The 23370-nt window shown below is 46.2% G+C and overlaps 1 protein-coding gene across 6 annotated transcripts in view; it reads left to right on the forward strand.

Moving 5' to 3' along the window:
* The window catches only part of LMO1 (LIM domain only 1), a 332446-nt gene that overhangs the window by 274046 nt on the left and 35030 nt on the right, over positions 1-23370 (forward strand). The window contains exons 7-11 of one of the 6 annotated variants that reach the window (XM_048950045.1): positions 1010-1129; positions 1785-1826; positions 3029-3122; positions 3805-3971; positions 4887-6071. In XM_048950045.1, the coding sequence (XP_048806002.1) occupies positions 6032-6071 (40 nt within the window). In that variant the 5' untranslated portion in view covers positions 1010-1129; positions 1785-1826; positions 3029-3122; positions 3805-3971; positions 4887-6031. Of the gene's footprint in view, positions 1-1009; positions 1130-1784; positions 1827-3028; positions 3123-3804; positions 3972-4886; positions 6072-10563; positions 10910-10982; positions 11104-11161; positions 11454-14329; positions 14780-19766; positions 20145-23370 lie in introns of those variants that run through there. The other 5 variants (XM_048950048.1, XM_048950052.1, XM_048950051.1 and 2 more) reach the window with 5 other exon arrangements.

A 23370-nucleotide genomic window follows, 5' to 3' on the forward strand; every position in this document is an offset into this window, starting at 1 on the left:
ACTTTCTGGAGATCCCTCTTCTGTGGAGTCTTTTCTGTGAATGTCTTTGGATATAGGTTTGTTTTCTGTTCCCTCTTTGTTTCTTTTCCCGTTTTCACCACAATAATCTTTCCAGCTGTATCACCAACTGTAACAGATGGCCAGTGCTACACTTTGAGCCAAAAGCTTACATGCTTTTCCAAGTGAGGTTGTAGTGTGGGTGTACAGGTATGGAGGAGCTGCACGTTGCTCCCTTGCAATCAGCAAAGCTGGCCCACACTTTTCCTTCTCTTTCTCTTGAACATACTAAAAGTTCTCCTTGAAGTTGCGCTCTAGTTATTGATGTAACCAAGGAGGAAAAAAAAGCAAAATAAAACCCAAGACTAATTACCCTTCCAAGGAGAGTGTGGGGATGGTTGGCTACAATTAGGTTAGGCCAGGGTTACGCTCTTAGTTTATGTCCATCTTGCTAAGAAAAACCTCTATTTTTTTTCATGTACAAATTTTTGCTGGGAGCATCTAAACATGTCTGAAAAATTTTGTTTGCCACCTGACATTTTGCTTTTGTTGCCTGAGAGATCTATTAGATATTGTATGGAAAACATGTACCAGACTTGGAACAAATTCTAAGTCTCCCTACTTCTAGTCTAGTGCTCCAGCTGCAAGACCTCCTGCCTTGGTCCCCAGAGTTTTACTGCATCCTCTTTTTCCCCAGAATCTCTCAAAATCACATTTGCTTGAGAGAAGCATTGTCAAAGAAAGGGCATGTGGATCACTGTATCATATTATTACATGCTGCAAATTAACTACTCACGTGTTGGAGAAAGGAAAAGCTGGATTTTATTGCTCTTGCCTGAAAACAGAACAAGCTCACTTAATGTCCTCATACAGACTGAGACTCCCTTAACTGAGACCCCCTCATGTGATACCACCTGCATTATTCTGAGCTTAATTGCAACACTTTATTTGTTATTTGCACATATTTGCTCCTGAGTATGCTGAATTTCCCATGTGTGTTTTCTTTTCTCAGACTTCCGCAGAGCTCCTGAAGCCAACTTAACAGAGACTGCCCTACTGAAAGCTTTCTGAAGTCGTTCCTGAAATACAATGCATAATCTCTTGAGATTAACTCAATGGCAAAAATTAAAATGTAGGTTTAATTTGGCACCTTCCACTTAACTGATTCCTAGCGTATGAAAAAATGCTTCAGTTAAGTACTTAAGATGACATTTAATTGGTCCTGAGCTTCATGCTGCTCTCTGTAAAATCTCTGTACTCTTTAAAAACTTTAATCGCTGTCTCTCAGGCAGGGTTATACTTCTTAGGTACATAAAAGCTTTAAAAGGGGACTGACTGAGAAACTTGTTCCAAACTACACAGCTGTTCTCGGTGCCTCTTAGTACCTCTGATAAGAAAAGGGACTGTTGGTGGGAAAGAGTTTTGGAAAACTGTCGGGGCCAGTTGTTGCTGTTGTTTTTTTTTAACTCTAATTAAATGAGAGGGGAAGCACCAGTAAATAAGCAGCTGAAGGAAATGGGGAATTATCCTTGCTTCTGAGGTCTATTTTAAAGATGTGAAAGGGGAGCGGGCTCTTTTGCTGCTTTCTGCTTCTGTTGCATGGTTACAACTCATGAGGCCTAATCTGAAGTACCAAAGAGGTGGAAAGTTATCCAAAATTGCTCTCTTGTTTAAAAGTAATACATATGTTATTGTTAGTCATTCCGTGGCATTAGGTCTTATAGTTACATTTCTGTGAAGTGTTTTTGTATGTTCACGTTCTCTCTCTTGCTTTTTTTTTTTGGCAGTGCTGTTCCTTTCTAACAGTTTTTCAGTGCTTAGAACTAATGGTAAGCCGTATTTTATCCCCAAAATGTTTAATAAGGCAAAATGTGATTATTTGAATTAATTAAAGTATGCAAAAACTATGTCTGTAATGATAGTCACCTTTAAACACATGCTTATGTCTATTGGTTTATAAATATTTGAGGCAAATATGCAAATTTGATACACTAGCAATGCAAGGCATTATAGATCATTTGCAAGGGTGTTGTAGTGTGAGTTCATAGGTAAGCAATGAGTGGTGTTTGTTAAGGGAATGTGCTTCAGCCGGGTGTTTGGATGGCAGTAGTTTTTCTTCTAAAGCTTAGCTATTAACTCCATTGTAAAATACTGCAGAGTTGTATCTCAGCCTTTTTAAGTGATTGCTTGACTCCAGTGACTGTTCAGTATGGCAACTATAGTCAAAATATGTCTATTTGAAACAGATGTAATCATTAGCAGGCCTTCTAAACTATGGCTTCCAGCTTCTAAGTCAACCTGTCTCCTAAGCAGGTTAGGAGATAGATGATTATCACTCTTTCCTCATGCATCAAACGCAGCCATGTTGCTGCAGTGGGAAGGGGCTAGAGCCAAAGAAATAGGGCTCACTGCTTAGTTAACAGCTAGGTTTGCTGATACTCGTGCTCCTCGTGATGTCTCATTGATCCTGTTAAAAAATAAGTATTAATACTTATCAACAGGCACTCTAAGGAATGTTACTCCCCAGTATTAGCTTTAGCTTTTTGTTTTTTTTCTTTTAATTGCATTGTGTTGCAATGCTACGGAATGCTGGAAGGAAGGTCCTGTGATCTGCTATGATCCCAGAGAAGCAGCATGTCAGCACCTAGGGTGGATTTAATCACAATGCAGAGAGCAAGAGTGGGCTACAGTGATCTGCTATGAGAGAGAGAGAGAGAAATAGCAGAGCCTGAGCAAGGCCTTGTCAGTAACAGAAGAGAAGCAAGATTGTTTTCCAGACTGCCCTCATCCCGACCTTAAGATAGGGTTTTCTGACTGACCCTGAGCCATGAAGCATTAAAAACGCAACAAATGATCCACTGGGCTCTCACTTCTTGACCTCCCTGTGAGTCGAGGAGCTTTTCTAGCTCTTACTGAGAGAATGATATAATTTCTGTAGTTATCTTTGAAGGTCTCAGACTGAGTTTCTCACCTGCCTAAAGAGAACTGTGGCAACAACTACCATTTCACTCCAGTTATTTTCTCATTTTAGGATAGCAGTTCCTTCACTTCTGCCACTTGCTGATGGACCAGAAGAATGTGAACCTGCCTGCCTGGTTTCAGTAGTCTTTTCCTCATTTGTCAAGGTAATTTGTCAGTTTATCCACACACTTTAGGAGTAGGGGAGTTGCCACTACTGCATATCATGGAAAAAGAGGAGCGCTTTTTTGGGGGCTCAGTAGTTCACAAGCTCAAGATCTTCCAGTCTCTTAGCTGTGACCCCATTATTGCAATCACATTTCTCTGTCTTTACCCACTGGGAAGACGAGGGAACAGAGGAAGTAGAGGTGATTTACATTCCTCCTGATAGAGGAGTTTGGTGATATTCTGACAGTATCTGCGTGAATCATGGCATGTGTGATACAAACAGGTGTTAACACATGCAAATGGATGCTTCAGGTGTGTTGCTGGTGTTACAGGTCTGAGTCTGGTGTGCACTCCAAGCAAATGGTGTCTTGAAGCCAAACTCACCACTGCAGCAGAGTTTCAGTGGCTATTCTCTTTGGGTTGCATCCATAAGGATGAAGCTAGAATTGACCACCGCTGCTTTGCTGGGTTATGTGCTGACCAGTGTATGTTTACTCTGTGATGCTGTAGTATAGACTATTGCAAACACATCCTGAATTCTTTTAAATGAAGGCAGGCTACCTTTTGCTCTTTAGAAACCTCCAGAATTCAGCTGCAGCCATAAAGCTGCTATCAAATACAAGCTGGCTGCAGTTCAGGACGTGGTCCAGTATTTTTTAACAGCATGAAATTCAATTGCAGGCCCTCTGGAAGGATAGTGTACACTAAATGTCGAACTGAAGATAAACCAAAACTGAAGTTCTCTGTGTGGAAAAACAGGTGGGGAAGATCTTGGCTGTGTTTGAGAAGGTAGATGCATCTCTCATGTGTGCTACAAATGCCCTCTGATGACATTAATTCAGAATAAGGTATGTCTTTACTGTTGACTTATGTTAACAAATGCATTATAATGTTGTGGCCTCTAGTATCTGAGCTGGCATTTAGTGGAATATTAATCTAATTGATATAATAAGAAAATGACATTTTTTAATGTTACGAATTAAAACATAAATTCTATTTACTCTGTCTGGACCTGTCCCTCTGTGTGTACTTTCATGTGGCCGCTGGTGGCTTTTTGTTTGCGTCACAGCAACCAAAGAGTAAATGCAAGGCAAGATCCAAGGTAGGAAAGCAAATTGTTTTTGCAAACATGGCAGAGAAAGTGTCTGGAATCAAATGCCAATATTAATGCACGACATCTGCTCTCTGCTCCAGTTCTGAGTAAAGTAATCCAGTCCTAATTACACACTGCTGTGCCCTCTACCAGCTAAGGAGAATGGTGCAGCCATTCTTAGTATCGGTATATAAATTTCTTTCTGTATCTGATAGATACATTTGATGCAGGGCAGGCTTTTCATTTTTTGGCTGTCAGTTGCTTTGGGTAGCACAAAGAGAGGGGAGGGGAAAGGTTGCAGCGAAAAAAGATCAAAATCTTCCAAAAAGGACTCTGCTCCTAGAATAATTTTCTTTTCCTGGAGAACTTTCCCTGCAGACCTCAATCAATATTATTCTCGTCTGAGTGCACATATTATTCATTAAGAAACATTGGCAAGATGTGCACTATAGTGTATGCCTTCATTAGAAGCTCTACCTGCCTACTTTTATCAGAAGATCTCCAGTAACTTTCACCTACATTAAATTTGTATCTGTCTTTGGATTGGGAAGGAAGAATAATGTAATTTCCTAGGTTGGATTTCTTTCATTTTTTTTAATTTTAGAAGAGAATAGTCAAATAGTACTCTCATTGTTTTGTGGCTGTTTTTTTTCCTCTCATACATTAACAGGTCAAGATTATCACCATTAGATTCAGACTGAGCTGGATGCTGGTGGAAGCACGTGCAAAACAGTCCAATGCAGCAGTCCCTCCCTGGCTGTGTGAGCTGGGAATAGCTGGAATTCCTCTGTTGAGTGTTCAGCACTCATGCTGTATACTTTGTGTGCACCTACCACTACTGTGCAAGCAGCTTCTTTCCTACAGAATCAGTGTTTTAGATGACATGTTGTTGGAATGACACTATGAAGACCTGGCAAATGTCACCTATGCCAAGTAAAGACAGAGGGAACCACAAAACACGGGTGGCACTGCAGCGTCTTAGAATATTGTCATCACAAAGCAACAAGAGCCTGACACTGCATTGTATCTGTTCAATTAATGTATTTCTACCTCTGACTTTCTGTGTCAGTCCTGCTGGTCTCTTCAGTAGCAAGGCAGTGAGGGAAGAATGTATCTTTTTTAAAGAAAGTCGCTGGGATTTTTGGACGTGTTATGGTCTAGTTCTGTGACTGGGACCACATGTAGTGCTGCAGGGTGAACTAAAACCAACAGCAACAGGCTAGCAAGAGTCAGCTCCATAGTTCTGCCTCTGTTCACCCATCTCACATTCAATTAGTCTCCGCTTGACATCAGGCTGGGAGCAATGAGCTCTGATCAGAACAGTGGATGTGGCAACATGCCCGTGAGCTCCATGTGTCACTCCAGAATTAGATGCTGTCCCACTGGATTCCTCCATAAAACAACTGAGGCAGATACGTGGAGGCCAGATTTGTCTTTCTTGTCTATCTACCACACCCTCTGAGGTTAGGAAAAAAGGCAGAGCCACTTGCCAGAAAACATTACAGAAGCAATGAACTTTAAGACAGAGAAGAGCATTCAGGGATGTTGGTTATCCATCCAGATGAAAGTGAGAAACATTACACAAACACTGTTGCCCCAACGTACTCATATCTTGGTGGTATTTTGTTTCTGAATGATCCTTTCTCTCGTGCATCAGACTCTGGAAAGTGTTCAGGCTGCTATGCGAAGAGGTGGCAGAGCCAAAATCCATGTGTGGACTTGTTCAGGGAGGTTGGGCTAAAGGTGGAATCCCAAACTTCTGCCTAACTTCAGTTTGAACTGAAACTTTACATCGGCATTGAGAACTGATTCACCATGCAGGTGGAAGAACATGAAAAGGAAAGCTTCATCCGTGGTAAGACAAAGGAGGCTTATTTTGGAAAAGATCCATCTCCTGTAAGCATGCTTTCCCTGAGGCCTGGGGGAAGCTAGCCTGTCCTAGCTCCTAGTTTGGGCTTCTTCTGAAGCCATCCACATAGACCTGTCCTTGTCTCCAGCTGTATGGATGCTGGGGAGATGCTGATGGGTCTGCAAAGTGTCACACCCAACCTGATCCTCCAGTGGTTTATACCCACTCAAACATTGTGGATTCTCCTGTAGAAAGAAATGTTATGGAGTTCATTGCTACCAACCTGTTGTGGGAAGGCAGGATTTACATGTGAAACCAGGAAGCAGACCAAAAATTTAGGTCTTACTGCTTCTGTTTTTCAGAAATACTTTTTTTTTTTTTTTTTTTTTTTTTTAAGTCTGTGCTATGGGGAACAGCAGCAAAACTTCTAAATAACTAATTTATCAGCTGTAAGTTTCTTTTGAAGATTGCTACAGGTTGTAAAGCCTAATGACTTAAAGTGTCAGCCTTATATCACCATGGTAGAGAGCTCATTCGCTAGATGTTGTGTTTCTGAAGCTTTGCTGTTTTTACTCTATCAAAGGAATTGCTGTGTTTTTAACATGGCATTATTTCTTTTTTTTTTTAGTACCTCATATTTGCAAAAACATTTAACATTATTTTCATGCAGAACATTATCAGAATTGAATCTGGTTTGTTTTTATGATATATATGCACAGAAGTTCAGTTAGTCAAGCAGGAGTTGACATAACTGAGGTCTGCAGATCTCAGGTATATGTTTAAGTGGTCTTTTGAACTGCAGCCCATGTTCTCTGTGAACATAACTTTTCAGAGCTGTTGTGATTCTCCTTCCCAGGAACTGTTGAATTGCAGTGTAAGGTCAGAACTGTGGTCAGTCTCTTCTGACACTCGCAGGCTAGGTGTAAGTGATTCTGAAATGGGTAATGACTGGGAGGGCTAATTCAGTATGGAGCTGTGTAAGTTGTTTTGCTTATTTGGGTAGTTTCAAGCAATATAATCCATGTGTCTAAACCAGCAGACAAATCTCATCTGCTCAGAAATCTGACTTCAGTAATAGCTGCTAAATTCACCGTGTGCGGCTGTAGGCTTTGGTACGGCCTGATCCTGCCCTCCGTGTGGGGTTCTGACTGCCACGTGGCTTAATCACCCTCTTTTCTTTTTTGTTTTTGGTTTTTCTTCCTCCTGTCAGCTGAAAGATAAAATAAAAAAAACATATTAACCTCCCCGATGAAGCTTTATAATTCCCAACACTGAAACATTAACCAACTCCTTAATTAAGAGAGACTGAAAGTAGAAGAATGCTTTTATGTCATTAGCTGGTTTTTGCTCCAGTCATCTGCCTCATTCAAGCATGGGATAATATGAAACCTCACGGGTCTGCTGAAGGCTTGACTTAAGTATATTGCAGGCTTCCTTTGCAATTTAATAAGGGCTGCACGTTGTTCTTAAGAAACTTGATTTTCTTTTGCTTGTGCTCAAGAGTAGCAAAATGAAAGGAAGACCAGCTAGACAGTGAGAGCCAGAGTTCCGAGCCCTATCCTTGCTTCAGCACGTGGATGTTTTTCCTTCCTGTGGCCTCTTTCCTCCCACACCATGAGTACCGGGAATTTGTACTAGAGCAAAAGCTCTCCTGGGCGGAGAACAGCTGCTCTTTTATCTGCATTTCTGCAGTACTGAGCACAGTGACTTCCCAGTGCTGCCTGGACAGAGTGTACAGTAATGGGGTGGGCAATGTAAGTGATACCTGGTACCTCAGTGGCTGCAGGCATGGTCCTCCCCTGCTGAAGCTCTGCCTGGACACTGTGCTGCAAAAGCTGGAGATGTGGCAGCTGAGGCTGGATCCCAGTTCTGCCACTGACCTGGGTCAATGTTCCCAGTTGCTCCCTGTGACACCCGTTGTCTGTAAGCACTGTAACCTGCTGCTCATCTGTGTGGTGTCATGGGGCTATTAAATGGAAGCGTGGTAAAATTCTTTGTATGGCATTTCCATCCCACTGGGTGAAGGAGGCTTGGAAATTACTCAGAGCTGCTCACTTGTTTGAAAGGACTCACTGAACAGATCCAAAGGAAAACCATTCAGAATAGCACTTTGCCACACTAAAAAAGTCATCTACCTGAAGTGAGGGCCTTTATACGGGGAGTCATCCCATGTTAAGGCTAAAAACCCCAAATCCATGTAGATATAGTGTTAGGATTACAGCAAACTGCAGAACGTTTGTTTGGGAATGGAATGATGTAGGCTTTGTCATTCTTTTGCATTATTTTTTCTTCCCTTGTGTGACGCTCCCTCATGCGCGTGCACATGTGCAAATTTGCCTCTCGCTTTTCCCCTCCACCTCTTTCTTTTTCATCTCCAGTGACCACATCTCTCTCAATTCAAGTGTGAACATCACTTCTTAAGAATGGTACCGAAGTCAACATCTGTTCCTTCAGTTTCTTCCCGTTTCACCCTTGGCATCCCAACAGTGACCTTGAGCTCCAGTGCACACAGACAAATACCTGCTGCTCGGTAGGTCTGTGCTTAGGTGAAGCTGTAAGCAAAGCTCAGAATAGGGCTCTACAGCTGCACACTGAGATCCTGAGGCTGTAGCTTTGCGTCCAAACTCTTTGGCAGTGGGAGCAAAGGAATGGGCTCAGGGACCTTGGGTACAGACAGAAACATTCTGATACACAACGCTTTGTTGGGAGGGAAAATAAAAATGGGTTCACTGAGTTAGAGTTCCTGGGGGTGCCGTGTGTACCACAGACTGGAAATGGGGTTTGTTGTGTTAGGAAGTTGTAGGCATTTTTGTCCTTACACGTGTGCATTACAGACAGAGGTACTGTGTTAATGAAACACAACTTTATGTCCCCAGACCTATTTATGCTCACAGTGCAGAGCCAGTTTGTTTGCTGAGCTTTTTGGTGCTGTTTGCGGGGAGAACAGCAGCTTTGTGTGCTGGCTGCCCACGGCCCCACCTGGGTTCTCAGTGTACAAGGTGTGCTTTGCGTGAGTGGGGAGGGCTGCCAACTGAGCAAGTGTAATCACAGCTGTCTTGACGGGGGGGAATGTGACGATGGGGAACTGGGGAGGTTCCCAAGAGGAGACACGCAGCATTTTCTCCTCTGAAACCTACCAAACATGCTCTGTCTCCTCTGAAAGGGGACCAGCCTGAACAAGGTACAAAAAAAGGCAGCTTTTTGGGGGAGGGGGGGGGGAGGGAATGGGGTGGGAATAAAACCAAATAGATGAGCTGAGCTAATATCAGTTTCCTGATATATAAAGCCAAATGGATTAATGGATTGGCTCATGCATTGCCTAAGGAAACAAAAAGAAAATCTTCAATACTTCTGCACACGTTGAGGACATGAACAATATAGGTCTTTACAAAGTAAAAAACCTAATCTGGGGGAATCAATTACTATTCCTTTTTCTTCCTCCCCCCCCACTCCCCTTTTCTTTTAATTGAAAGGAGGGTCATGCAGAGGTAAAATTTGGGTAACGTGCAAGCCAGAAGCCATGTGTCTCAGATGCTGTAGTGATGGTCGATCTCAGTCTGCATCAGTCTTGCCCAGGCTCTTTTTAGCATTCCAGCTTCGGCTAATGGAAATCAAGCCCATTATGGTAAATGTAGGAAGCAAGTACATTAATAGTGGGCACTGACATTAATTCAAATGGTAAACAATTCAGAACCGTTCCCAATACATACTAGATTATGTATCATCTTACCGGCTGCAGCAGAGGGCCATTTCTTTCACTGGTTTCTAAAGTACAGAAGATTGTCTGCCGCGCAGTTTTCTGCTTTGATAAACAAAACTATTTGCGAATCCTGCTTTGCTGCCCATCACTCCTATGTACTTTGTGCCGTTGGGGTCTGGCTGCCACCATTGCGATGCAGATCTGCTCCCTACTTTAAAAGAGATTATTTTGGTGGAAGGAGATGTGGGAAACGGTCTGATGCAAAAGGTAGAAAGAAAATAGAGCTTATTTGTATAGTAACACGTGCGTTAGAGGAATGCCTCCCTCCCCGGCTGGGCGCTCCCCCATTTTCTCTCTCACACACGTATATACACACACACTTTAACTGTGCTTTTGTGTTTTGTCAGAATTAATGAGAAAAGTTCCCTTGCCCTAGGGGTAATTAGTGTCCTTGGAGTTAAATAAGCTAATACTTAGACACCTCTGGCACAGGCAATTATGTTTGTGTATTGAATAATTGATTCAAAGAGGGGGGGAAGGGGCTGCTAATCAGATCTGAGCATAATGAATTGATTTAATTAACAGGGGAATCTGAGGGTCCCTGGGAAATGTGTGCATTTATTCAGCAGTAGGAGAGAGCGCAGAGCACATAAATTGAGAGAGAGAGCGAGCGGGCGGGAGGCAGGCGGCAAGTGCCTCTGCTTTCCGTGATAGGTTCGCAGCTTTCCTCCCTCCCGCCCCCCCGCCTTTGAATATAATTTTAGATTTAGAGTGAAATCGAGAGAAAAGCACTTTAGAAGCCGGGAAAGCTCTCGCGGCCGCAGCAGCGAAGCGGGGAGAGGTTGCGAGCCGCCGTCTGCGACCGCACCGCGGCGATTTCTGACAGCGCGGGTTGCGGGAGGACGGAGCCGGGCCGCGGTGCCCCGCACCGAGCTCCGCACCGAGCCCCGCCGGCCCCGCACCTAAGCTGGCCGCCGAGCCGCGCCGGCCCGCCTCTCTGGCCGCTCCCAGCGCTCGTCCCGGGGCAGCGCCCGCCGCCCGAGCTCCTCAGCCCAGCCCGGAGCCGCCCCGGAGCTCCCCAGCCAGCCGGAGCGGCGGCGGCCGCCCCCGGCGCCCGGGACGATGGTGCTGGACAAGGAGGACGGTAGGTGGGCCGGGCCGCGGGGAGGGAGGCGGGAGGGAGCGGGCCGTCCCGCAGCCTCACGAAGGGCCCCGCGGCGGCCGCTCCCCGCCGGGGGTTCGCCGGCTGCGGCGCGTCCCAGCCCCGCTGGCCCCGGAGCGTCCCCGCCCGGCCGGGAAGCGGCTGTGCGCCGGGTGCGGGGCTCCAACTCGGCAAAAGTGAGTACGGGGCGGCGGGCGGGAGCGCCTTCGCGCGCGGTTCTTCCGCGGGTTTCCCTCTCTCCTGTTCTCCGCTCTCCTTTGGACGCGGAGCCTCTGCCGCGGTGAGGTTCGAACCCGCCCGCCGCGGAGCCGCCGGCAACCGGGGAGGGGCCGCGGGGCTCCAGCGCTTCCCGATCCGTGGCCCCGCGCCGCCCGGCCCCGGGAGCCGCTGCGGCCGTCCCTCGGAGCCTTCCGTGTACGGCCGCGGCGCTGCAGCCGAACGCGTGCGTGGAGCAGAAGAGGGAGCGAACTTCCCCGGCCCGGCAGAGCGCCGAAGGACCCTCTGGTCCAACCGACCCGGGCGGAAGGTAAAAGGGGGAAGCGACGGCAGAGGCCGGGATAATTCCTTGCGGATGCGGAGCGGAGCTTGCCTTTCGAGGGTCACCCCGCTCAGAACGGAGCGATGCAAGTTTTGCTCGCATGTTGCGCGGAGTGTTGGGGGAGGGGGAAGGCTCGCATCCGTCACTGTCCCCTAAGCGCAACAGTGAGCGGGGCGATGCCTTCGTGCCAGCTGTTTTCGCGCCTGCCGGGCGCTGCGGGGGTACAGGTGGGCTGCAGGGAGCAGGGAGCTCTGCAGGGGCTCCTAACGGGGCTCCTAACGCGCTCATTAAACACGAGGAGCTCGGGGTTGGCGCTGTGAGGAGACGAAAGCGAGTCTGCTGATTATCCAGACAGTTCTCAGCAGCCTCCTTCCAGGAGTCCTCGTGAGCGGCTGCATAGAAGGGGGTAACAGTGGCAGAGCTAAAGAGGAAATGAGTGCAGGGTGCGCCTGAAGGGAGTGCAGTGGGCAGCAAACCTCTGAAGGAAGGGATGTGGGGTGGCAGCACTCAGAAACCTTCTGTGCTGTTGGCCAGGCAGTTGTGCTCCAGGAGAAAGGGCGCTCACTTCTAAAAGTGCTGGGGAAACAAGTAGGAGATGAAGTGGAGAGGAGAAACTCTTTATGAAGAGCTCATTTTGCCGTATTGCCTTTCTTCCCACTTGATTCAAACGGGCTCTGTGTGCCCATCTGTGAGTGTTAAAAGGGGATCTGCATTACTCCCATAACCGGCTCTATGTCTTATCACAGAACAGTCTGATTTCTGCCACCTAAAAATCCTGCTGCTGTGGCCAGCATCCAGTTGCTCCCCTTGGTTTGGAGAGGGGTTTGCCATGTGGGGTTTTGGGGGGTGTTTCTTATGTGGTCCTTACCAGCAAGGTGGGGTTCACAGCTGTCGCTGTGGAGAGTGCAGGCTGTCGGAGATGGTTTCCCCACCATGCTGGTGCATTACAAGAATGCTGGCCGACTTGTTGGTGGGGTCTGCAGCATGCTGCGCTCCCAGGGCTGTGCAGCAAGCTGTGCTGGGGCTCAGGGGCAGCTGCCCACTCACCCAGCCTCTGGGTCTCATTGTAGCAGTGCTTTTGGAGCCGTGCAAGCCCTCATGTGACAACCACATCATCCGTGGGGTCTGACAGCCACTGTACAGCTTCGTGAGTGAAAGCCTACCTTGGTGCCAAGGGAAGCAGTGGAGGTACTAACACCTTGCTGTGATCTTCACAGTTATCACTGGGGGCGAAGGGACAGGCTGAAAAAATAACAGCAATAATAATGTTTCGGACTCGATGTGTCGTGACATCGTGTCAAGTTGTGTCAGGGAGGTAACGTCGCTCCGTGTGTTGGAAGTGACATGGTGTAACCTGACTGAGACAGCATGACTCGATATTAGAAACTACAGCCTTACCGTCTGGCAAACATCGTCCCAAAATATGAGCTGGGGGGAGAGAGCTGGGGAAAGAACAGAAAGGTGGAGAGCAAAAAAAGCTTCCCCTAGGTTTGCGTTGCAGTCGCTTCCCCTGCATTCATCGCTGCTGGGTTTGCTACGGGCAAGCCAGCCTACGCACCGCATTGAGGGAGCTCGGGATAATGAGAGTTAAGATACTTCTCAAATACATAAATGTTTTGATTGCAAAGCCCAGATTTCTGCTTAAAAAAGTAAACTGACATGAGGCATCGTGATTAATTCCGACAGATTGTGTTAATTGTCGTTGGCTTTAATTGCGGTACAAACGCGTTGGGGGTTAGGAAACTTTTTTATTGTTGGTGTGTTAAATGAGTAAGCAGAGAAAGCACTTAGAAATAACCATTTTCAAAGGGAGTAGTGCAGCTTCTGTGATGCTATGAAGCAGCAAGGGACGAACACGTATGGGATCTGCACTGCATCAGCATACCGCTGTCTGCATTCCTCCCGTCAGTTCGCTCTGCCACGGAACTCAGCTGCAGTAGGCAGTGGCTAACTTTATTTTTATCAGAAAACTGCCCCTTTTTTTTGCCATTACCCAACAGTGTGAGTGTGAATGTGCCATGTGTTGTAGAACCAGCGTGTCCTCTTTTAAGGCGATGGGATTGAAACCTACGTGGACAATGGTGGAACATTTTTGGAGGTCACAGATCTCTGCTGAAGGCCGGTCGTAACTTCAGAAGTATTAAGATGCTTCCAATGTAGAACAGCCCAAGTTCTTGTTAGCTTGTGCCCAATGCTTTCAACTATTAGCCTTAATCTTTGAGTGAACCCTCCTTCTTTTTGGGCCGTGATACTTATTGGGTTGTTGGGATCAAGTGTTTGGAATGAAAGGGAAGGAAATGCCACCTCAGCTGGGAATAAGGGATCTGACTAGCAATAGTACTGCAGATACGCAGCCTGAGCCTGGAGCGCATTGTACAGGTTGCAAAGGGAAAAAAGTTAAAATAGGAATATAGTGCTTTCTGTATCAAAGGCTGACCGAGGCGGTGCGGCTGGTGGCAGCAGAGCTGCTGACCCCGCAGTTGTGCGAGTGCGGTCCGGATGACGGCTGTTGCGAAGCGCAGGATCCGCACTTGTTGCTTTGCGTTCGGTCGGCGATGGCGTCTCTGACAGGTGGGGCGGACCTGCGAGGGCCGAGCTGATACATCCACCGTAATTGCGACCTAGCGAAAGTGGAGCTACGTCTGCGGAGCGAGACAGTAGCGAGCAGCGGGCTGCCGCCGGGTACCGCGTCCGCTCGCTCTCCGGCGAGCCCGCGCGCTGCGCTGCGCTCCGCCGAGGGGAGCGGCGGCCCCCAGCCCCGCGGGCCGCTCTCCGGGAGGCGCCGGGCCGGGCCGAGGTGCGCGGTGCGTCCTGCAGGGGGCGCTGCCGCGCCGCATCCCGCCGCCGGGGGCGGGCGCCCGCCTTCCCCGCTGCGCTCGGGGCCGCGGGCCGGCCTGCCGGGGTGACGGGCGGTGGGTTCAGCCCGAAGCCAGAGGGAGACGCTTCATAAAGCTGCGTGCCGGCTCGTTGCGGCGGCCGGGGTTACGGGCCGTCAGAAGCGATCGCATTAAAATAGGTTATGCGCTGTAAATTGAACCGTTGAGGAGGTGAGAGCCGGAGGAACCGCTCCGATCGTCCTTCTTTCTGAATTGCAGTTTTAGTTCCTCGCAGTTCTGCGGCGCAGAAGTAGGTGAGCTCGCAGTCGATCCCGCAGAGCGCTTTACCCCCCGAGCGCCGCTCTGCCGGAGCGCCATCCGTGTTAAACGCCGGACGGGAGGCTGTCGGAGCCCCGCGCCGCACGAGGACTCTCCCGCTCCGGAGGTCCGCGCTGCCCGAGCGCAGCCCCGCGATGATGGTGCTGGAGCAGGACGACGGTAGGTGGGCGAGCGGCGCCGGGACGCGGCCGGGAACTGCGTGCCCACGCGTGTCAGCTCCTGTCGGCGGGACCCGAGGGTTTACCTCGATCTCTGTGTGCAGAAGCGGCTTCGTTTTTATTTTTATTGTTACGTCTGTTTAGATTTTTCCTCCTCGAACTCCCTCTGATACATCCATTTTAGCCCGTTTATTTTAACAGCTCTCAATGTAAACCTGATGTTGAGATGTTTTCCTTCCCTTTGCGTGTCATTTGGGTCTCCTTAATGTACACCCTTAATATGTATTTCTTGCAGCTTTTCTCCGTGGCTGTAACTGTGCTGATGATAAGCTAATGAGCTGCTCCGGCAGAAAAGTGGTGCCTTTTTGCCGGCTCTAAATGGAGGTTTGCTAGGAGGTGATTGAATGAATGAACGGAAGTAGGACCTGACTTAATTGAGGACTTTGCAGACACTCGCTCTGTTAGGAGCAGCCCTCGCTGCTGGTGGCTGAGGGCTGTGTGTTGATGCTGGCAGGCAGTGCTCAGTGGTACCGAACCCAGCTGCCCGCTCACCTGCTGTGCCCGGGACAGATGCAGTAAGTTCCATTGCAACTTCTCAATGAGGATCTGCTATGTTGCGGTTTGAAAATTCCCTGATAACTTGCACACTGCGAGCAAAGAAAGATTGAAGCAGTGGGAGCCATCCGTAGCCATCCATCCCAATGGAATCCCATGCTGGCAGTGCCACTTCGTGTAGCGAAGGCAAGAGCTGCATCGTAGCGCCCAGCACACTGCTGTAGCCATCATCTCCTTGCTCCATCTCACCTTTGTAAGTGAGCGAAGGGCTGTGCTGATGGCTCTGTTGCTGGATTCTCTGCTTTTATTTTCGTAGAATTCTCTTTCTGTGGTTAGAAAATAAAAGTAACCAGCAAGTTTACTTGGAAGTAGGAGAAAACAGTGAATACTTGCAGGCTGTGGACAGGAAGCAGCTTTTCACAGGGATCCAAAGTGCTTGGAGAAAATGGAATGTTCTGGCAGTACGGTGGATTTTACTCGAATGTATGTATTACTTTTAGAAATATTTGAGGAAAATAACTTGCAATTCAAAGTCTCTTGCTTTCCTGTAATTGTGCATTGTGAGCAGTGCGGAAAGCTTCCCTGTTGATAGGTTGGCGCAACATAATTTCTTTTCCCCAACACCTATCTATTTTTTGGTGTTTCAAAGCCAAATTAATCCTGCACTGGACCACAGTCAGAAAAGAAGATTTGGCCGTAATGGAAGCACTCACTTTTAACCAGTCTTGGACTGAAGCTCTTCTCTCTCCCCTCACGGCACCCCAAGAAATACTAAGGGGAAATACTATGCTTTGCGTCTAGCATTTTGAGGTCCTTCATCTCCTGACACCTTTGGTTTGTAAAATAATGCAGTGTGCTGACGTGCGTAGAGTTTGAGTCTTGTTTCTGGGATGGAATGTGGATTTTTGTCTCATTCAGGTGTGCAGTGCTTGGGACAACGGACAAAATGTCTGTGGGCTTGGATGTTACACACCCAACATTTGTGACCAAGCAGAAGTGCGTCGTTGTCAGTGTCCTCTTTAAGTGGATTCTGATCAAATGTTGACTCAGTGTGGGGTCTCAGCACCCACACGTAAGTTCTCTTGCCCTTCTGAAGGGATTCTGCTCAGTGAAGTTGGCATCCTAAAACTGTGAAATAATCTGCAGGTCAAAACACATAAAATCCCTCTCTTGATTTCAGTTCAGAGCTCGTAAGTCCCTTTGTTAACGCAGGAGAGCTCTGAAAAAAAGAGGTAGATGTGAAGCATCTGTTACACATCTTCTAGATCAGCTTTGCAGTTGACTGGACTGCGGATAAAAGACACGCTAAGTGGTTGAGCATTGCTTATGCTGGGAAAACAAATGGAGCTAACAGGGTTTCAAAGGCTTTGAAGCAGTGTCGCTCTCAGAGGTGTTCGCTTGTTTTCTTTGGCAATACAAGTTGAAGCAAGCTAGTTTACTTTATTAGAGGCGTAGGGCTACTCTTGTAACCTTCCTCTGACTAAGATGAATTTGGCTGGCTGACCTTATTTCTTACTGGACCACACGTGTTGTGCTGGGCTTTGTTATTTTTTGCTTTCCTCCCCCCCCCTTCTTAAGGCTCATCTCTTAAAGGACGGCAGCCTTTTCCATATTTTGTTAAATCTTCCTTTTCAATTTGTGTTTCCCTATAGAGTTGTGTTCTGCTATGATGGAGCAATGCAAATCAAGTAGAATAGCCCAAATTAATTCTTCACATTGGCGGCAGCGTGGTTGCCTGCATGGAATCAATAATGCGTCGTGGAGGGATCAAATTTTTGAGTATAATGTGTGAATAATGCTTGACACAAAACAAAAATTCAGTCATCATAATAGCAATTAGGAAAAAGCTGCAGCTTATCCCAGCTGTAATCTGTGCTAACAATGAAGCACAGCCTAGTAATCAGCATGTATGGTATGAAATGCACTAATAGAAATCACAGTTCTTTGTTATATGTGGGGAGGGTGAAAGTTTCCTTTTAGCTAACTTGTACTGTGTTAACTAGACATCGTATCCTTGAACCAAATTATTGACTCTGCGTGCACTTGTAAAAGCCCTGATCAGCTGTGCATTTGTCCCAGTGCTTGCACAGACGTTAGTACCCCAAATCATGGGTCCTTTGTGTTTTGAAGTAGAACTCTGATTAAATAGACCGCAAGAGTAAATGGCATTGGAAGGGCCGTGTGCCAATACACAAACCTTAGTTTTAATAACAATGAAAAAAAGAAATTGAAAAAAAAAAAATAAAATCCATAGCTCTTGAAAAATGAGAAGAAAAATGTGAATACCCAGGGTTGGAGAACCTCCCGAGTTTGATGGGAGGCATTTAGGGCAATGAACGTTTGGCAATTTGAAGCTGGATGAGTAGCAGCAGTTGGGTTCCCTGTTGCGTATGAGCCCATCTCACCCTGCTCAGGAGGAAAGAGACAGGATTTTGGAGTTGGAAAAGCAGTGAAATTGATTCTGTAATGGCAGGCCACAAGTGTGCCCTAACCAAGGAGCAGGGCTGCAGGCTGGCCTTGGGAGTACATTTGTGAGCAGCTGTGTGTGTGCGCATCGGCATGTGGGCATGGAGGGAGACCTGCTGCCAGGCAGGCAAGCCCTCTGATCTGCTTCTGTTGGTAACAATCATGACACCTGCAAAAGTGAGGCAAGTGCTGGCTGCCCAGAAGCTTCATGAAACTGGCGCTGCATTGGAAGGAGAGTTCTATGTGTAGCTGGTATCTTTTGTTTTCACTTTAAGGCACCTTTCTCACACCTACCGACTGAAGAACTGTGCAAAGGGAGAGGAGGAGAAATGGCAGGCTGGCTGCTTTTCCCTCCAGTAAGATGGAATTTAATTTTTCTGTTTCCAGATAGTCCCAGCTGGTTTTTTTGTTTCTGTCTTCTGCGCTTGTCTAAGACCTTCCCTATGATCCATCATTGTCTAGCTATCCATTTACAAAGAAATACTGTGGATCTTCCCAGACAGTGGCTTATTTGAAGAATGGTTGATGCAGGACACTGAAGACCCTGTATTTCCCTATTTATTTGGGTTACCCAGTGGTTTGTTGGGACAGCAATCTTGGCACATGTGGTCTTGGTGTAATTTCAGAGGTTTGGCCTGTCTAGTCTTGTGACTCAGATGCACAGCACTGGATTTGTGTATTTACGAAACAACAGAAGGTTGTAAAAGCAGGAATCTGAAGAAGACCAGAAGAAATTCTGAAATGCTTCTCCAAATCTGATTAAGGGCAGAGCTGGAGGTAGTCAGGGTAGCCTTCCACAGGTGCCCTCTGCACATGGACACGGTGTACAGAGGCATGAGCCACTGGGAGACTGAACTGCTTAAACCTTTTCAAGAAATGAAAGGTACTGTAGTTGGAGCCCTGAAAACCTAGAGCTCTATTAAATGAAAACTAGTTACTCTTTCTATGAGAAGAAGATGGGTGAAAGGAGTTAGCGGTCCCGATAGGAACACGCTGCTTTGTGTAGCTACACTGCTGCCAGGCAATCAAATACTTTTAGTATCTGCCTCGATGAGATAGCTGAAAGATCGGGGTAGGCATCTTTATAGGGGATCATCGTTCTTCATTCCCAGATGCTGGTGAGACATGCTGGTTGTCTGGTTGACATAAGTGCTCAAACAGCCTATGAATGTTTTTCAGCCCGAGTAACATGGCAGAAGAGGAAGCTGATTCTTGGAAATTAGTAGCACTGTAATTTTGGTTTAATACAGTAGAAAGGATGCTTGATACCCCGGCAGCAGAACATAATTTGTCTTCTTTGGAGTTATTGTTAAATTTTATTATCTTTAATAGCTGCAATGTGAACGTGTCAGCCTGTTTGTCATAGCCATCCTGAAAATACTCTCTTATGGTAGAATCTTCGGAAAAATTCCTTTTAAGAGCAGTGCATTATTAATAAAGTAATCCATTAGGTCTGGTGATAAAGGGTCACAGCAGAGTCTGAGATATGTTTCTTAAATGGTTAAGAAATTTATCATGGTTGGAGGATTAATTGATTTCATTCGGAGGCTTTCTTGAGGTTTTCAGGCTTTGTGTTCGGATATAGTTTTCTTCTATCTGCAGATGGGCTTGCTGCTCCAAGTTTTGCTTCCCTATCATTGGCGTGAGCCGTTCCGTTCCTGCTAAAGGCAACTGTTCTTACAGCATTGTGACCAATTGCATCCGTGAGAAGCCTTACTTAGGTAGAGAACATGAAAGTTTATGGCAGATAAGGTGTTTCACTTGAAATCAATTCGGAATCAGAATGATGGTATCAAGCATTAAGCGTTGCGATGGAAGAATAAAAAAGGCACTGCAGATGCTGCTAAATGCTGGACTATAAAACTCTAATGGGTCCATATCTTTTTAAAATTGGACAGAACTGTCACCATTTAGAATACATAGCCATTGCTTTAAGCCGCATGGAAGGCACTGCCCCCAACTTCAGTAATGTGCGTAACTGTTGCCAGGGAGTGATTTATTCAGTGAATGTAGAGCCTATTCACTGAAGACTTGGGGGCGGACGGAAGGGTGACTTAAAATGAAAGTTGCTCACTATTAGATTAACATAATTAAACCTATGGATGGCCTGGGATCAATTCACTGCAGCCACTGTTTTTAATTCTGGGTGTGTAAGCATGTGTGCCTGTGTTCTCTCTGTTCTCCAACAGGATGACTCCTGAGCCTAAGTTTCCAAGAGTGATGTTGGGTGCTATCTGTGCAAGCAGATGCTCGGCTCTCCTTTCCACTGGATGTTCTCGCAAACTCGTTCCTTCACACATTGCACATCAAAGCAGATAATGAAGGCTGTCGTCCAAATTTAGAGGGTTTTTAAATTTCGTTGAGTATTTGAGTTCTTTTCTCCAGTGTTCAGAGTTTCTTGCACGCTAATCGAGCTCCGAAAGGGTGATTTGGGTGGTGGAAGTAATATTTGCCTTCTTTTTAAACTACTGATTTTGACAATTGTGTTTTTTCTTAAAGAAAAAGTGGATGACTGTTGCATATTCATGACTGAACTGCGGAGAACTTGGACCAGAATTAAACAATTAACCCTCTCGCCAATATAAACATCCATTTGAGTGGAAGCCAGGGATGTTCCTACTCATTTTATTATGGATCTGAGATACAGAAATGTATTCTGGAAGACTGTGTTTCTAATAAATAAAAAGGCATAATGAGAATGTAACTGGGAAGGAAGACAAAAGCAGCCATGCTTTAAATTGTTAATGATGGTGCCAGTGGCTGCAGCTTTACCACAGCTGTTTAAATTGATCAGCTAGTGAAAATGTTTTGTTTTGGCATTTTCCCTGCCTGTGCAAATCTTTTGGAGGGACTTCTGGAAGCTTTTCAAAGGAGAATCATGATCTTTTTCAGACTAGACGTAGAGCAGCAGAGTTTACAGTGCTTTGGAATCCAATATGTAAGAGTGCAGTTCAGTTTTTCTTTTGTGAAATTCTTGCCTGATTGCTTCCCCTAGGTCCCCTTTACCCCTTTGTTTGTTTCATTCCTCCTCCAAAAGCACTGCAGATTGCTCCCTGTCCCAGTAGAGGTGGCAGCAGCACGCTCCTTCCCATCCTTTCCTCCCATCTCCTCACTTCTTACTGCTGCTGAGCTTGGTCAGAAGAGCAGCGAGGAACGATGTCAGTTTGCTATGCATCTTTTGGTCAGGCAAGCAGTGTGAAATTGTTCTGCAAAAGGTGCTTTGTCAGAGGGCGCTTGCTCTTGACTTGCTTCCTGGTTGGCTCTACCTTGCACTGACGTGGGTTAACCAACATCTCTGCGATGCTTGTGTCGTTCCCTGCTGTTCCGGAGAGATGGGTATACATTTCTAAAGGACGTAATCCTTTCAGGTCAGCTGTGGGGGAGGGCCTTACTTCCCGTGCAGGCAGGTGGAGGGCTGCCGTGCCCTGCTGCTTGGGATGCTGTGTGCAGCCCCTCCCTGGCACACTTGGCAGCAGGTGACTTGTGGACAAGCCGTGCCGAGGAGAATGTTGAGCAACTTGGGTTCTGCCTGCTGTGCTCGCCGTGGGGGTGGGTATCGAGCATTATTCAGAGTCCATTATATGTTTGTCTTTATCCTCCTTTGTAGAAAGTGATTTCTGTAAGTACCCTGTTATGGTTATGAAAGCCTGAACCAAGCATCAGTCTCAAACCCTTTGACCTGTCTGCGCAGAATGGAGATCTGTTTTGAAAAGGACTCCTTTATATCTGTTTTTACTCCGTGCCCTTCCATTCATTTGCCTATACAAAGCAATAAAGGGTAAAACTAAAGTAACATAAATTGGTCTGTCTTCCTGAATCCATGTCTCGCTAATGTACCCAGATTAACTCAACTGTAAATTGTCTCCTTTGGATGTCGTGTCTTGCTAAAAGTTTCCTATATGATTCATGATTTGGATTGCTTTTAACAGCTATTGGCTAAGCAATATGGTAAATGTACAAGGTGATGCAATTGGCATTAGTGAGAGGATGCACAGGAGCATGTAATGCAGTCAATACTACATTAACTACTGATGCCCAATTACAGAAACTGGAAGAGTGGCTTTTAGGAGCATTAGGACTTGCAGAAGAGCTGAGATCACCTGCCGCTCCTTGCCTAAAAGCTTCACCCTTTATGCGCTGGGATCAAAGCAAACATTTAGTTGCAATTTTGTCATGTATAACAATGAAGGTATTTTTCCCCCTTTCTTTCCCCAAAAGTGTCACACCTATGCTTTTAGCACATGTAAAATCCTGTCTCCGTCTTTCAAGATTCCCTTTCCCTCTCCTGGGGCAAGACTTTATTAGAATGAAAACTCAGTATTCGCCCCAGAAGCTTACGCCTTCCTCCGTTTTAATTCAAAGAGGTTCTCATTGCAATTCAGGGTGTCCTATTGCAGTGTGTCAGATGAGGCTCCCCTTCGCTTCCCCAGCTCCTTCCATTTCCTAATCTCAGTGTGATTGTTTGTGACCTCAGCTGGCTTGAAGTCTCTAGGAAAAGTGTTTTAAAATACAACCAGATACCACAGAAAACAGGATATTTGAGTGTGTGACCTCTCTGCAGGCCATGCTCAGATTAAGCACACATTGTTTCCACCGTTGCTTTTAGAGCCCATTTGCAGTGGGTGGCGGAGGACCACGCTTTGCTGAGAGGCAGTGTATACTTCTGGATTGAGCTGAGTGTGATCACAGCTGCATTACTCTGCAAGCTGTCCCAGGCCAAACACTTAAACAACTCTGTGTTCAGGCATCGTTTTCTGTTTTGCTTTGACTGGATGGAGCGTGTTGGTGTGCACCTGGGCAAGACGGGAGATCTGGCTGCTGCCATTCCTCCTTATCCCTGCTGTGTTTTTCCAAGGAACCTAGGCTGGAACGTAGGGAGCCCAGACTAAGCAAGGATTTGAGTTGGCTTCTCTCATTCCCATATCTCTCTTTAATTTGGATCAAATAAAACACCAAAGCCTGCATAATAAGGCTGCCTTAAAAACCCGCGTGCGTGCGTACAATCGATCCATCGACTGGTCTTTTTGGGGGCTTTTAGGCATTCAGTCTAAGTGGGCTGCTCAGTGAAATTTGTACATTCATAAAATAGCTGATTGAAAAGCAATATTTCAGATAAATACAAGCCAGCGATCTATCAGCAGTTGTAATAAAAGCTGGGCTTCAGGCTGTGATTTTATTTTGAAATAATAAGAATTGCTTTATTCTTTTTACTTGAGTTACCATGGTAATTCTGTCGTGTAGCGGTGTTATATTGATTTAGAAAGTGGACAGTAATATTTCTTTTGTGTTATTCTGTTTCTAGGGGTTGATTTCTAATTTCCACTTGGAGATTACTTTTATAAATTTCTTAAGTCCTTCCACTTTTTTCTCTAGCAGTGTAATTTTCCTCTCACACATTGCTATTTTCTGAGCTTATTGGTTTGCTCTTATTTTAAATTAAACTTGCTGGTTTCAAATATTGAAATGACATCTTTGTCTGTGTCTGTACTTGGGTTTAGCAAAATATTACAGTCTGCTGTTTTATGCTTAATAATTTAAGGGAAGCTTTATGTCTGCCATCGGCGCTGGTTG

The sequence above is a fragment of the Lagopus muta genome, chromosome 6, assembly GCF_023343835.1.
Source record: "Lagopus muta isolate bLagMut1 chromosome 6, bLagMut1 primary, whole genome shotgun sequence".
Lineage (NCBI taxonomy): Eukaryota > Metazoa > Chordata > Aves > Galliformes > Phasianidae > Lagopus > Lagopus muta.